Source organism: Cololabis saira, chromosome 14 (genome assembly GCF_033807715.1).
Source record: "Cololabis saira isolate AMF1-May2022 chromosome 14, fColSai1.1, whole genome shotgun sequence".
NCBI classification, from domain to species: domain Eukaryota; kingdom Metazoa; phylum Chordata; class Actinopteri; order Beloniformes; family Belonidae; genus Cololabis; species Cololabis saira.
The window spans coordinates 21050246-21064160 of NC_084600.1; the positions used below are offsets into that span (position 1 = coordinate 21050246).

The 13915-nt window shown below is 39.4% G+C and overlaps 1 protein-coding gene across 2 annotated transcripts in view; it reads right to left on the reverse strand.

Moving 5' to 3' along the window:
• Nucleotides 1-940: 940 nt before the first annotated feature.
• LOC133459808 (flotillin-2a) overlaps nt 941-13915 on the reverse strand; it is a 29738-nt gene continuing 16763 nt past the window's right edge. For both annotated transcript variants that reach the window (XM_061740108.1, XM_061740107.1), the window contains exons 4-11: nt 13153-13276; nt 11391-11509; nt 11166-11279; nt 10513-10632; nt 10201-10415; nt 8692-8875; nt 5347-5496; nt 941-3835 (exon numbers count right to left, since the gene is read on the reverse strand). In XM_061740108.1, coding sequence (XP_061596092.1) covers nt 3785-3835; nt 5347-5496; nt 8692-8875; nt 10201-10415; nt 10513-10632; nt 11166-11279; nt 11391-11509; nt 13153-13276 — 1077 coding nt within the window. In that variant the 3' untranslated portion in view covers nt 941-3784. The remainder of the gene's footprint in view (nt 3836-5346; nt 5497-8691; nt 8876-10200; nt 10416-10512; nt 10633-11165; nt 11280-11390; nt 11510-13152; nt 13277-13915) is intronic.

Sequence of the window (13915 nt, forward strand, 5' to 3'; positions counted from 1 at the left end):
ACGTTTAAATAAAACAACTTTTTTATGTTTAAGTCCTCGTCATGTTCTGGGTCTCTGGAAAGCACCTAGGGACAACTTCTGTTGTAATATATAAATAGCTATATAAATAAAATTGAAAATAAAGACTCCTTTGGAGAGAAGAGACCATCTTTAATAAAGCACGTCTGTTTCTTTAACAGTTCAAACCATTCAATGATTGCTGTTCGACCCGAGAGCTGACTGAGCCAACATCTGGTCTTTGGAAACATCTGTGTTTAAATACCAGTTTGATAGTGTGGATGGTCACACGGGAGGAGGAATTAGACTAAATGAAAATCAGATCAGCGGGGAAGTGTTTTATAAATGCACGTCATTTACCAGTGAGGTCTATTATAGTTGGTCAGAGCAGGAAGGTTTTAACTGCTGATGGTTGCTGGGTTATAAAACAGAACAAAGATACAAGTGTCTGGGTTACACATCTTTAATTTTTGAACAAGCAAACCATTTCTCTTGCATTTTCAGGCACCTACAGAATACTTTGAACAGTGTTCGCCCCATCTCATGACTTTTACTAATGGTTAAAGAAGTCAAATGTTGAAAGACACACTGCAAAATAGTGTCAGTGTTTACAACCATGCCAGAAGTGACCGGAGTTTGACTGCCCCCCTCAGGACCGACAACACAAAACAACCTCTCCCCGTTTACAGAGAGGGACACAGAGCTTCACACAGTACAGTAGTGTGAACTAAAGAGTATTTCTTCCTCCAAATGAAGCAGATCTTTTTGTCCAGACTTCTGGCAATGTCAGTCAGCAGGTAGAGGACACGTCTGACAGCACTGGCGCAGATGCATGATGATGAAGATACTGGTGCATGTCATTCAAACTGAAACCATGCACCGTGGACTTAAAACCTCACAGCAAGAAAAAAAAAAAAAAAGAAAAACCCAAGAAAGGCTGACAGAAAGTGAGATACATCGTTTATTAGAGGTGGCACACAAGACAGGATAACATGAACACATGCCTACATAGTCACGCTGGATCACTTCTCCTAAGCTCAGTTACATATAATAGATTTTGACTTTTCCTTTTGGTGCACAATAGACGGACACGTTTCACATGAGAGTTAAGGCAAAGGTCTGTAATGTTTGGTGATTTAGAAGTCAACACTATTCTGATCAGACCCTGCAAAATGCAGGTTTTGTGTATTTTCTTTGGCACAAATGTAACGGCCAAAGACAAAAGCATCTCCTGTTATATTATTTTATATATATCATTGTTTACAGTTGAAAAGAAAATAGATGAAGTTCATATAATCTACACATCAGTAAATGCCACTAATACTTCTAAGCCTGATGACCTGATTTTAACAAAGGCACTGACACAATCTATTTCCTAAAGTACAGGAGCGTTACAAAGTTGGCGATTATTTTGTTCAGTCAAATTACACATTGTAAACACATTGATTACCTAAAAAAGGTATCGTTTATATCTTGAATGAGATTGACTTTTATTCAGGTGACTGATAAAAAAAAAAAAAAGAGAAAAGACCTAAGACATAAAACTCTTACGTGACACTTCGGTAACAGCTGTTAAAATGGAGATGAGACTTCACTTCTGACCAGAAATGCTTTAGAAGGATGTTTTTGGTGACAAGATGTTATTGTTTTGTGTCAAGTTAATTTTTTTAAGGTTAAAAAGTCAACAGCCAGAAGAAGGAGCAGGACTGCACTATGAAGTGAAGCAGAAAAAGATCCCCTCATGAATAACACGACATCAGAGCGGATGATCAGGTGATCTTTGAACGACAAATGTGTCTAATCGCATGTGAAAATCACTGGCCACTTGAAATGAAACATCACATCCGTGGTATTCTTCTACAAGCTGGGAGGGACAGAGGCGTTTAAACACGGCAGTTTATTTCACAGGAGAGAGAAGGAGGCGTGATGGTTATAACTCACTGCCGAAATGTAGCAATACACATTCACAGACTCTGAAAAGTGGTTGAAGATTACTCAAAATATTATCACAGGCATAAACATTGGTTTTAGAAAAATAAAATCAAACGAAACATGCCAACAGTTCACAGTAAGCTGGTCGGTAAGGTGGAACAACAACACAGAGGGTGATATACGTGCCATCAAATATGAAGTTTGGATTTGCCTGACGTAGAAACAAATTATTCAGTGAAGTCTTATACCTGTTAAAACTCTGCCCTCTAGAGGCCGAAACGTGTGACGTCACTTTAGAAACAGTGACAATGGTTTTCCTTTGAAATAAATGCTGTGTATGAACTTGTAACCAGTGCTAAAATTCTACTTAAAAGGAAAAAAGTTTAGTTAGTTTTAAAACCTTTTAAAACCAGTTGTAATGTTACATTATACTATGACGAGCAGAATATGATAGAACCAGTAAAAACACCAAGAAAAAGCTTAGACTTCACTTGTTCTAGTTTTCTTCACTTTGTAACAGTTTATAATTCATATTTTCTTTTAAGTTGCAGATAAAAGGTCGCTGGTCCAGCTTCTCTGCCCACACACACCCTCCACGTCTCAAACTCATCACATGCTTGTTTTCCAACTTGAAACTGAACGCCACCTTATATTTCTGCTTCGTCATCGTGGAATGGGAGACGGCGACACGAGCCCGTGGAGGCGAGAGCACCGGGGCGTTTTCTGCTACCAGGGATTCGATGTGGGGCTACTCCCAAGTTACAACATACCAACGACATTCAAAAGAGAACGGGTCAAAAATTTGAACAAAAACTCAATTCACTTGTGAAAAGAAGTTAGGAGCTGGAGGAATGATGCGCGGGGAAAAACTATTGCAAACTCAGATCCTGACAGTCTAACTAGTGCTACTGGAGGTACATTTAAAAAGAAAAGATTGTTTCAGCAGCCCTGGCAGGTATCCAGGCTCTCTTAAGGCTGTGTATGGCTTTATGTTTGCTTCACAACATGTATGGGTCCAAACACGTGACAGAAGAGTAAACACTAGTGTTAGTATGAGCAAATATCATGAGAATAATTGTTAAACATCCATCTTTAACATAGTGATATATTCGATACGTAAATCTAACTAAAGCCAAACCTGAACCCTGAGGTTTGGGCACTTGAGTGGTGAACAGGCACTGCACATCAGAACGAGAAGACAGCTCATGTTATAATCTGCTGCGAGGTAAGGATCATCGTACAAATGATTCAAATATATCTTCTATTTTGATATAATCTAAATTTTACAATCCCGCTGAGATCTAACAGGAACCATCTGAGCTAGAAATCCATCAAACTGAACATATGGAGTCTGAAAGCAGAAGTTACTTCTAAAAGAGCTACGAGCAGTGAAACTGACACGCTGCACCGTTCAGAGCGGCGATCTCGTGTCACAGCACACGAAAACGGAGAGATGCTCCCGACTCCGGGCAGAAACTTCCACTGCTCCCGAGAGGAACAGTCCTCAGACTGTACATGTGTGGATTCTTCCTAGAACCCACAACACTGAGCTGTCTCTCCAATATCCAGCGCTGCTTTGAACTAAACTACATCGCCGTATAAGAGTTTTAGATAACTAGTGCAGATCAAAAAGTGGAACTAAACACAATGGATACATAAGAGTCTGGCCCCATTTTTTTCCTTTAGAAAATTAAAAACATCTTTAAAAGATTAAAAAAAAAAACAACAAACAAACTGTTCTCTGTTGGTGTCAAGTGTTTCTGGTCAAAGGCAGTTGCATAAGGGGTCTCCGGCTGAAAAATCGGTTTTCATGCTTGAGGCAGATGCACGGTTAAAGACTGCCACGCCTGGTTCATCACATGGCTGTTTGGCACTGTGGGCTGATCATCTTCTGGAGCAGAGGGATCTGTGGGACCAGAACACACACCGATTACCTCGTCTGAGCAACAGAGAGTCTTTTAAAGGCTGATCGTTGCATCTTGGTTGCATATTAAAAATATAGAAGCATTTTTGGGAGACATAATGTTCGAAACGTGGAATGGAAAAGACAAAAAACTGCTGACTATACTGTTGGCAGCCAGTAAGAAATGTCTTACAAGGAAATGGTTGAAAGTAGAACCCCCCACTATCGACGACTGGATTGGGATCATCTACGAGATCTATGTTATGGAGAAGATCTCTTCCTCCCTCAAGGTTGAGAAAGAAAACTTTTATAAGATCTGGTCCAAATGGACTGAGTATGTGAAACCAATCACATCCGATTTCATGTGAACTATTTTTATATGTGATGTAATGACTGTAAACATGGGTGCGCTCCCTGGTTTTTATTTTTATTTTCTTTATTTTTTATTTTTATTTTTTGATCTTTCTGTTAGTGTTTTCAATTACTGTTCATAAAAAATGCCTGGAGGACAGTAGGGACAGAATCATTTAAGTTTAAAGATTGAATGCATAAATGTGTAAGATGGAATACTGCTGTTCTAAATAAAAAGAGAATTTCAAAAAAAAAAAAGCATTAAAAACTGTAACAATAGAGCAAACGTACAGTATTGTTTGGTATTTTGTGTCTTTCCAATAAAATACATTTTTTTCCAAAAATAAATAAAAAAAATAGAAGCATTATTCCTTTAACTTGCCAATTATCCACATATGTACGAATCGCGAGTGTCTGCTGAAATGTAAATGTTTTGTGCTTCCAGAGAAACTCTGTGCTTCATGAGAGATAAACATTTCTTCCTGCGTGATGCAGTCATGCATGTCATCAGCAATGTTGATTAATTCATATATGTTTTTACAATGATTAGATAACTATAGGCTAACAGTGTAACATAATATCACACTATCTGCCACATCTGCCAAAATTACATCAGGAAAGAGGCAGAAAAGGTGAGGAGAGGAAATTCTTTAAATAGATTCTTCCCGTACGTCACTGAATTACAGACATGTGCATCGGCACACATTTAAAATTATCTTGTGACCTCGGGTCGATAATTTGTGGTTCACAAATCACAGATATAGTGCGCTCACACTGGATTAAAATGTTCCTTCATTATTATTACACAATTACCACAGGTCCCCAGATAACCCAGTGTGAACGGGGCGATAGAAATTATATCTGTAACCAAATAATCCGGAAAAATGAATGCAACTGTTGCAAAGCATCGATGCTTGTTTTGTCCTAAGGGGGGTATTGCCTCACAGGTGGCTAAACGCAAAGATTTATCAAATATAGGGATTTATCTAATAGGGTCAATCATTTTGAATTTCAAAAGAAAGTATCAAATGGTCAAAAACACTCAAATCTTACAGTAATTATAAACCCGGTCTACAACTGATCACAAAGATATAAAACAAACACCACACACACACAAGGGGCCCCTGATCAGCGGTTTGGCCTCGGGGCAGCGCCGCCCTCACCTTGGTCAGATCCACCCCGGTGAGCGCGTTGACGGAGACAGGAAGCTCCGCTAGCAGGCGGTTAATTTCTCCGGTCACGCGGCTGCCTTCTCCACTCAAGATGACGATCTCATTAGTCTTGGCCAGAGGTGCAGCCACCTTACCAGCAATCTGTATATTCAAGAGAAAAAAGACAGTAGCATGTTTGTTTTAAAGATGAAGAACTTGTTCCAACAACCTACATTTACGACACAAAACACTGGCGGCAGAGTCGTGTTGTGGTGTCGGACTGATCGGAGAGACCAGGGACAGCTCTACTCTTAAAGGGACAGAACCAGGACCAGTATCACCTATGAAACAAGTAGTTTCGTTCTTGATGATCCACCTGGAAACATGCCACATGCATTTTTGAAGATTGCTGGTTTAAAAACATTAAATATATTCACCTTCAGTAAATCAAAATATGAGCAGCAACAGCTGTTTTTTTTAAACATAGTATAGAATGGAAATGTTATTGTCGTCATTGATTACACGTGTGCTGTGTGAGAAAGGTCTGCTGTGTTGCTGAGACACTCCCAGAGCACCGAGCCTTGGCTTGTAGTCAGTGAAGGAAACTGTACTGATGTTGGTGAGCAGGGACGGCTGGGAGATGAGCGAGCTGATTAGGGCATGTTTTCTAGGCCGAGCACAGACTGCTGCTTTATACACAAATATGCTGGATATACCTGCGCTTCCTCTCACTCTGCCTACAACATGAATGACGCCTTCATTCCTCCCAAGATCATGCAGCATCTCCAAAAGATCCCACATCTGGAGGACCCAGGTTCAAGCCCCAGAATGGCAACCAAGATGAACCATCTTCGAATCCTAACCCTGCGTTCACACTGAAGGCGTCAAAAATCTCCCAACGCCAGCATCTCGCTGTTTGGAGCATTCACACTGAAAGTGGCATGTACTGTCAACGCCTGCAGTGGGCGGGGCTTGAAGCTGCGCTGCAGAAGTGGAGGGAACAGTGTATATACCCTACACATATAGCCTACACATCTTCAGTTTCCTATTTCACCATAGATCAAACTTTGGGACGCCTTCTTTATATTTTAGCGTTATTTCCGCGTAGATAAGAGTGAGTTTGATGCTCCTTAACAAGTTTGGTCCACGGATCAACATCAACCCTAACAGTGCTTTACAGTGTAATCTTGATTTGGTGTCTGAATGGATAGATAAAAACAAGTTAGTGTTAAATGTACTTAAAACTAAATGCATAGTCTTTGGTTCTAGTCACTCTTTGAGCAAAAAGTTACAATTATCTCTCTCATTGAGAGGTATTGCATTAGAACAAGTCAACAACGTAAAACTTTTGGGCCTAACACTAGATCAAAAACTGTCTTGGACCACACATATTGATAACTTAGTGGTTAAAATGGGCAGAGCCGTGTCTGTGATCAAGCGCTGTTCCCACTTTTTGAATGTTCATTCTATGAGGCAGATTACTAACTCTTTGGTACTATCTCACCTGGACTATTGCTCTATGGTCTGGTCATGCGCTGCTAGGAAAGATATTCATAAACTTCAGCTTGTGCAAAACAGATCTGCACGTATGGTCCTTGGCTGTCCGTTCAGAGCCAATGTTAATAAAATGCACAACAAGCTCAACTGGTTGAAAGTAGAAGACAGGCTGTCATCCAATCAGCTCATTTTCTTTCGTAAAATGTGTATTACATCTAAGCCCCGATGTTTATATTCTAAGATGTGCCACGCTGACGAAGTTCATGATCATTACACAAGGCAGGTAACCATGGGTATTTTTGTACTACGAGCTGCAAGATCATGCTCTATGCAAAAAACTGTTCTATATCGTTCTATTTCTTTATGGAATAAGTTGCCAGATTGCTTAAGACACACTACTTCTGTAATGGTTTTTAAAAAACATCTTAAAAAAAGTATGTTGGCTGAATACCATTAAAGTAACAATTAGCAGTCAGTTAGGTTTTTACTAGAGTTTTGATTTCATAACATGTAGAATTCTCGTTTTGTTTTGATCTCATGGATACCATGTTTAATTTTAATCTGTCTTGACTTCTAAACATGTTCTAGTGATATTTTTAGAACAGTGTTCTTGTAACATCTGACATTGTTTTATTTTGATTTTATTTTCAATGTTTTGTGCATGTACGGAGTAGGATGGGGTTGTGTGGTGGGAGGTGGATGGGTGGGTCGGGATTTTGGAGTGCTTAGTAAAGTCCAAGCTCATTCAGTTTAGCTCTATTCACGTAGTAATGTACGAATTTTATTTTACATTTATATGTATTTTATGTGTAGACCCCAGGAAGACTAGCTGTTACCATGGGTGACAGCTAATGGGGATCTTAATAAACAATAAACAATAAACTGCCAGAGCCCTTGCTCCCGGTGAAGGCTGATTTATGGTTCCGCGTCACACCAACGCAGAACCGACGGCGTAGGGTACGCGGCGACGCACACCACACCGCGTCCGTACGCCGTCGATTTAATGCAGAACCATAATTCAGGCAAAGCTGCAGTCTGTCTGCGCTGATCACACACCGGGTCGGAGCGGATTTGGTCATGATGTTTAACCTGTGTTTTGTGATTAATAAGCACGGTTTTTAATTATTTTGCGTTGGATCAATGTAGCAAATAAAATAGTTCGGACCATCCAGCTCCTCACCCATCAGGTACGTGTTTCACATGATCAGTTCAGGTAAAAACGGCAGTCAAATCAGCTAAAATGTCATTTTTCTGGATGAAATATATTAATTCCTGATAAAATAAGTGTGTTAGTGCACAGCTCTGCTCCTGTACGCATGTGAATGAGTGTACGTTTGGTTTACATGAAAGTACAATCTGCATTGAGGGTTCTCGCTTCGGGAATCCTGGTGTGTGATTGGACGACGCCTCGGCGTCGCCGCTGCTCATTTGCATAAAGTTCAGATTTTTCAACTTCAAATTGACGCCCTGCTCCCGCCGCTCCCGCTGCTTCTCGACGCGTGTTTTCATAGACAATGAATGGCATCCGGCCACCTATAACGCGCGTGACGCTTTCAGTGTGAACGCAGGGTTATTGCATGCGTTTGTTCTCTCAGATGTAAGTTGCTTTGGATAAAAACGTCTGCTAACTAACTAATGACAGTAGTTGTTTTAGTTGCACATCAAGATGAAAGTGGCTTCAGCTCCTCGGGCTCAAGTTCTACGAGATGCAGTTTTAATAATGCCAAGTGACCGTGATGCCTTCTTCCACTACACTTAAACGCATGAACAAGAAAGAAGCTGCATGAAAAGAAGGACACCGTCTAAATACCATTATGTTCATGTTTTCAAAGCCAGGGCTGAGTAACGTGAGGCACAGACCTTGGGAAGAGCTTCCAGGACGAGAGCGGTCTTGGCAGCATCGCCGTACATGTGGTAGGACTCGGCCTTCAGCCTCATCTTCTCAGCCTCTGCTTTCCCCACAGCTTCAATAGAGGAAGCCTCTGCCTCACCGATGCAGCGGATCTTCTCCGCCTCGGCCTGTGCCGTTAGCACCTTCTTTATCCTGGAGGAAGGTACAAGAGACATCCAAGGTAGTCATACATTTCTGCAAAACATGTTCATTATAGTCATTTCCTGAAATCTCAAGACACATTTATGATAAACAGTAATCTGTTATATATTAAAGTCTCCAGCTGGTATGATGGTGTAATCATCTTGCTGCTGTGATTCTTACGGCCTGGTGTTATAACACTTCTTAAACACCAGAGTAGGGCTGTGCGATTAATAGATTTTAAATCTAAATCGGATTTATTAATCAAGACGATGTTAAAAAAAGGAAAATTGGAAAATCGATTTTTTACTTTGTTTGGTCAAGAAAATTGTAAATGTTGTCCCTTTACTAAACTCAAGGAGGATTTACAGTATCTTTCAATTGCACTTCATTCCCAATAGGGAAATGTGTTTGCTATTTTTCTTTAAAAATAAAGATACAATATTTGAAACAATTTATTCCATTGTCTTTTGTAGTTTTACCAAAAAAATCGAAATCAAAAATCGGGTTTACAGGAAAAAAAAAAAATCGGGATTTTATTTTTGTCCAAAATCGCCCAGCCCTACACCAGAGAGTTTAAAAGATTTAAACTATCTTCACATTAGAAGACTTTAAATTTGATTTTAAAGTGTTCTGAATGTTGATGGTGGAGTTAATCTTCCCAACATCTTTTGTATCTTCCCACAGGCTGTCAGGTTTATTAACACTGTGTGCCAGCTCCATAAATACAAGCCGATACTCGCCCCCACAGACCCTGACCCTGACAGTGTACAACCGGACTGGGCTGTGATGTGGGAGTATGGCTATTTGTATTCATTCATTTTTATTCTGCTCATTTTATCTCCAGGTTTTATCATGTTTTGCACTTTGTGGTAAAGATTGATATTCTGTATGCACAATGAAAATGATAAATAAAAGGAATCTGAATCTTTATGGGCTCGTCCAGACATGCACCCATATAAATGAATCAGCAACGATGCTTTACCGTCTTACCAAAAATGTGGTTCTCATATGCATTTTTTCCTCTCAATTCCTGCCTGTCGCGTCATTTTATTGGTCATAAATATTTTTTTACTCATCTCCATATGAGTGTTGAAATAAAAAGTCTACTATGATACTGAAGGTGTGGTCGGCTCTCAGGCTTCATTACTGAAGTGTTATTTCATTCAAGCAGGATCTCTGAACCAATTAACAGCTTCAGTTATTATGCCATATTATATCTACGTCTGACTTTTGCTGAATATTTGCATCTATTTTAGGAATTGTGAAAAAGGTGAAGTAAGCAACTTCAAATAAAGCAAAAGCAAGAGGTATTTGTGTGATTTTTAAGGACTCACTTATGCCCCTCAGCCAGCTGCTGCATCTTGTAGGCCTCCGCCTCCGCAGGACGCTTCACAGTTGCAATGAGCTCCTTTTCAGTTCGATCGATCTCCTTCTCTTCAATTGTGATCTGTTTTTTCCTTTGCACCACCTCGATTTCAATCTCCTCCAGCCGGATCTTCTGCTGCTCTTTGGCCGCCTGCAGCTCGTACGCCAGTTGAGCCTCTGCTTTCTGGGAGAAGTGTTTTGGGTTTGTTTTTTTTAAATTAATTTTTCATATTTATTTGGAAGACACAGTATATGAGGTCCAGTGGGATTCAGTCTGATACCTTTGTGTTCACTTCTTGGTTGAAGGAGGCTTTCTGCATTTCCAGCTCACGTTTGGAGTCAGCCATTTTTGTGTCTGCGAGGAACTTAACATCCATCATTTCCTTCTTACACTCAGCTTCCTGAAGAAGAAAAAGGAAAAATAATGATGGAGATGGATTAGAACTGCCTGCTTCCTTATGAGGGTGATAGTTATTAGTGGTCCCAAGCACTCGAACAGAGTTGGGTAAATCAGCCTTTTCCTTTTATGCACCGCAAGCTTGGAATGAGCTACAACACAAACTCAACCTTAAATATTTACCCTCTCTTAACATGTTCAAACACATGTTAAAATCAGTTTTTACAGAACAATGTCATTGTTTTTAATCAAGTGTCATTCTTGTCATGAATTCTTTTTAGCTTTCTGATCCTTGTATGTTTTATGTTTGTTTTTTTGTTTTGATATTTTTTTTATTTTTTGTAAAGTTACTTGTCCATGTATGTATTTTCTTTTATATGAAACTGAATTTATTTTTTTGCTGCTATCTTGACCAGGACTCCCTGGCAGAAGAGATATTGTATCTCAATGGGACTTTCCTGAATAAATAAAGGATAAATAAATTAGTAACCGAACAACAACTGTGCTGTTTTTAGCTCCTGGTGTTCCTTCTCTTACCCTGATACCAGCATCTCTCTCTGCCTCTGCCACTCCAATGTCGGCATCCCTCTGTACCGCAGCCGTCTGAGTTTTACCCAGTGAACTCAGGTACTCCACTTTATCGTAAACATCCTATTGGTGAAAAAAACAAAAATGATGTCAGTAATAAAATATTCAAACTACAAGTAGCTACAGGGAAAACCAAAAAAACAGGCAGCATGAATGAAACTTTGTTCTGCATACTTTGATGGTGAAGCTGAGGATCTCGATGCCCATGCGTCCAACATCGGGCGCTGCCACCTCTCGCACCAGACTGGCAAACCTGTCTCGGTCTTGGTAAATCTGTTCAACAGTGAGGGTGCCTGAAAGTTTGAGACGACAGTTGGTGCTTTTTATTTCCTCTAGTTACATTTACAATCTGTATAAACAGGCATTGGAGGATAAATGTATCCTGGTGTAATACTTTAATTAACTTTAATTTCAACTGAATTTAATTAATGATGATTTTGGATAGAATGGCTTTAATTTAAAATATGGTTAATAATTTCAAACTGACTTTGGTAAATGATTAGTATGACTTTAATTTAAAAGTGTCTACCTTTCATAGTAAAAGTAATTTAAAGAAAAAACTTTAGTGTTAAAACTTATTTAAAATTATTGTTTAAAGGACACTTTGTTTAATGTGTTTTGAAGGCACTTTAATTAAAAGATGGTTTATTGTAATTTAATTTGACCATTTAAAATGTAATTGTTTAAAACAGTTAGTTTGTTCAAAATGACATTTGTTTAAATACTTAAATACTCTAAAAATAATTGTTGAAGGGTTTGTTTAAAAATACTTTGTTTAAAACCAAATTGTTTATTTAAGAGACATTATTTGTTTAGAAATGTTTAAAAATATAACTACTGAAACAGGACTTTTTTGTTTAAAAAATTGTTTATTTTGACAATGTTGTTAATCATATGTTTCCTTGTTTTAAGGTTAACAACCTAACTACGCTACTATTCGAAGACCCCCAACAAAGACCAACAAATTGATTTGAAAAGTTGGAAAAATAAAGTTGGAAGAGGTTGGAAAGAAGCTGAGTTGTTGTCCTTCTGTCCATTTGGAGAAAATTGGAGTTGACTTTACAGAGAATGGTGCTTTCATGTTGCAATATTCACTAGCAAATGTGAAACTAAATATATATAAATAGACAATTATAAAGAGAGCACTGCAACAATCCAAATTAATATGGAAGCATTCTTTTAACAGTATAAATATAAGGCAACTAATCCTTTCATTTTTTTACTTCAAGATTACACTAATGCAGGCCTTTATCCGTTTGTCCTAAGTGTAAATGTAAGCAGGACTTCTGGAGAGAAAAACCACCAGAGTTCATATTCTGACACATTAAGCTTTTACAGCTCGAGGTTCATCGTATCGTAAAGACCACAGTTCCACATAATCTCCAGCAGAGCACATCGCGCTCAGACAGAAGGCTTACTCCGGTCTCCAGAGGTTAAATGGCAGACATCAGTAGCCAGGCCCTCCCTTTATGATAAAGCTGAGCCGCCACTTTATTTACTGTGCTTTAGGGCCTCAACTCCCAGAGGGCCTGCCGTGGTGCAATGGGCTTCTGCAATGGGCTCCATGTTTATCTATGCCACTATAATCATTAACTTTGGGTTTTTTCCTTTTTCTGTCTCATAGCAACCATCTCTAGCCTCACGTTTTTGTGTTTTGGCCTCCCATCGCCCAAACCAGTCCAGGCAGATGGCCTGGCTAGCTGCACCTGGTCCTGCTGGAGCCATCATCCTATTAACATGGACTTTTTTCTCTCCCAAGACTTAAAAAACTGGATTGAAGTAGAATATAGTTGGGTTTTTATGGATTTAATGACCATAGTGAACCTGTTTGCTTTGTGTGTAAAGAGCCCTGAGGTGGCGTGTTGTGAATTGAGGCTACACAAATTAATTGAACTGAACTAAAACAGTAGCCATGCAGTTTTGTAAATCTACCCACCGAGGATGGCACGCAGGTGACCCTCCAGGGTCTGCAAGATGACGCTCTTGATTTCGGTCACTGACTTCCCCAGGAACTGTTCACAGGCATAACCCAGCAGCTCATTTTCGGTCATCACCTTCACCTAGTGCCAGCACGGACACAGATCGTCAGCTGAACACACATTCACAGACACGGGTGTGGCACACATGAAAGCACAACACATATTTGCTTTTGTGCCATCACCCAACACAATGACACAATCATCACTTTGTTAAAACACTGACGCTTCAGAAAAATACTTTCCAAAAACATACTGAATGGGCAATAGTATTTAAAGAAATGTTACAAGAATATAGTATATTTCTGATATGGATTTGTAAATCTTTGTGTTTTTTTTAAGTCACTGATCCCCACCGTAATCCAAATGTATGAAGTCACTCTGCTTGATGTAAAAGGGAGATACAAACTTTTGTCCATTCCTGAAATGGCATAATGCGCTCATTCGTACAGGATTCATACTTTCAGAATCAGAACAATATAATAGCTTTACTAACAACACATGCATGTGGGTGGGGGATTTTAGGAATTCTCTCACCGACAATGTGATTGCTTACATTTTCCATATTCCTGTCAACAACATCCTTTAAGCAACACAAACAGTTTTTGCATGTGTGGAGCTTAAGCCTCTTTTACAACACTGAGATTTGGCCTTTCAGACAGGACGTGGTATGCCTTGCACTTGGTGCTGTGGTTGGCCGCGAATCATGTGCAAGGTTTGCAG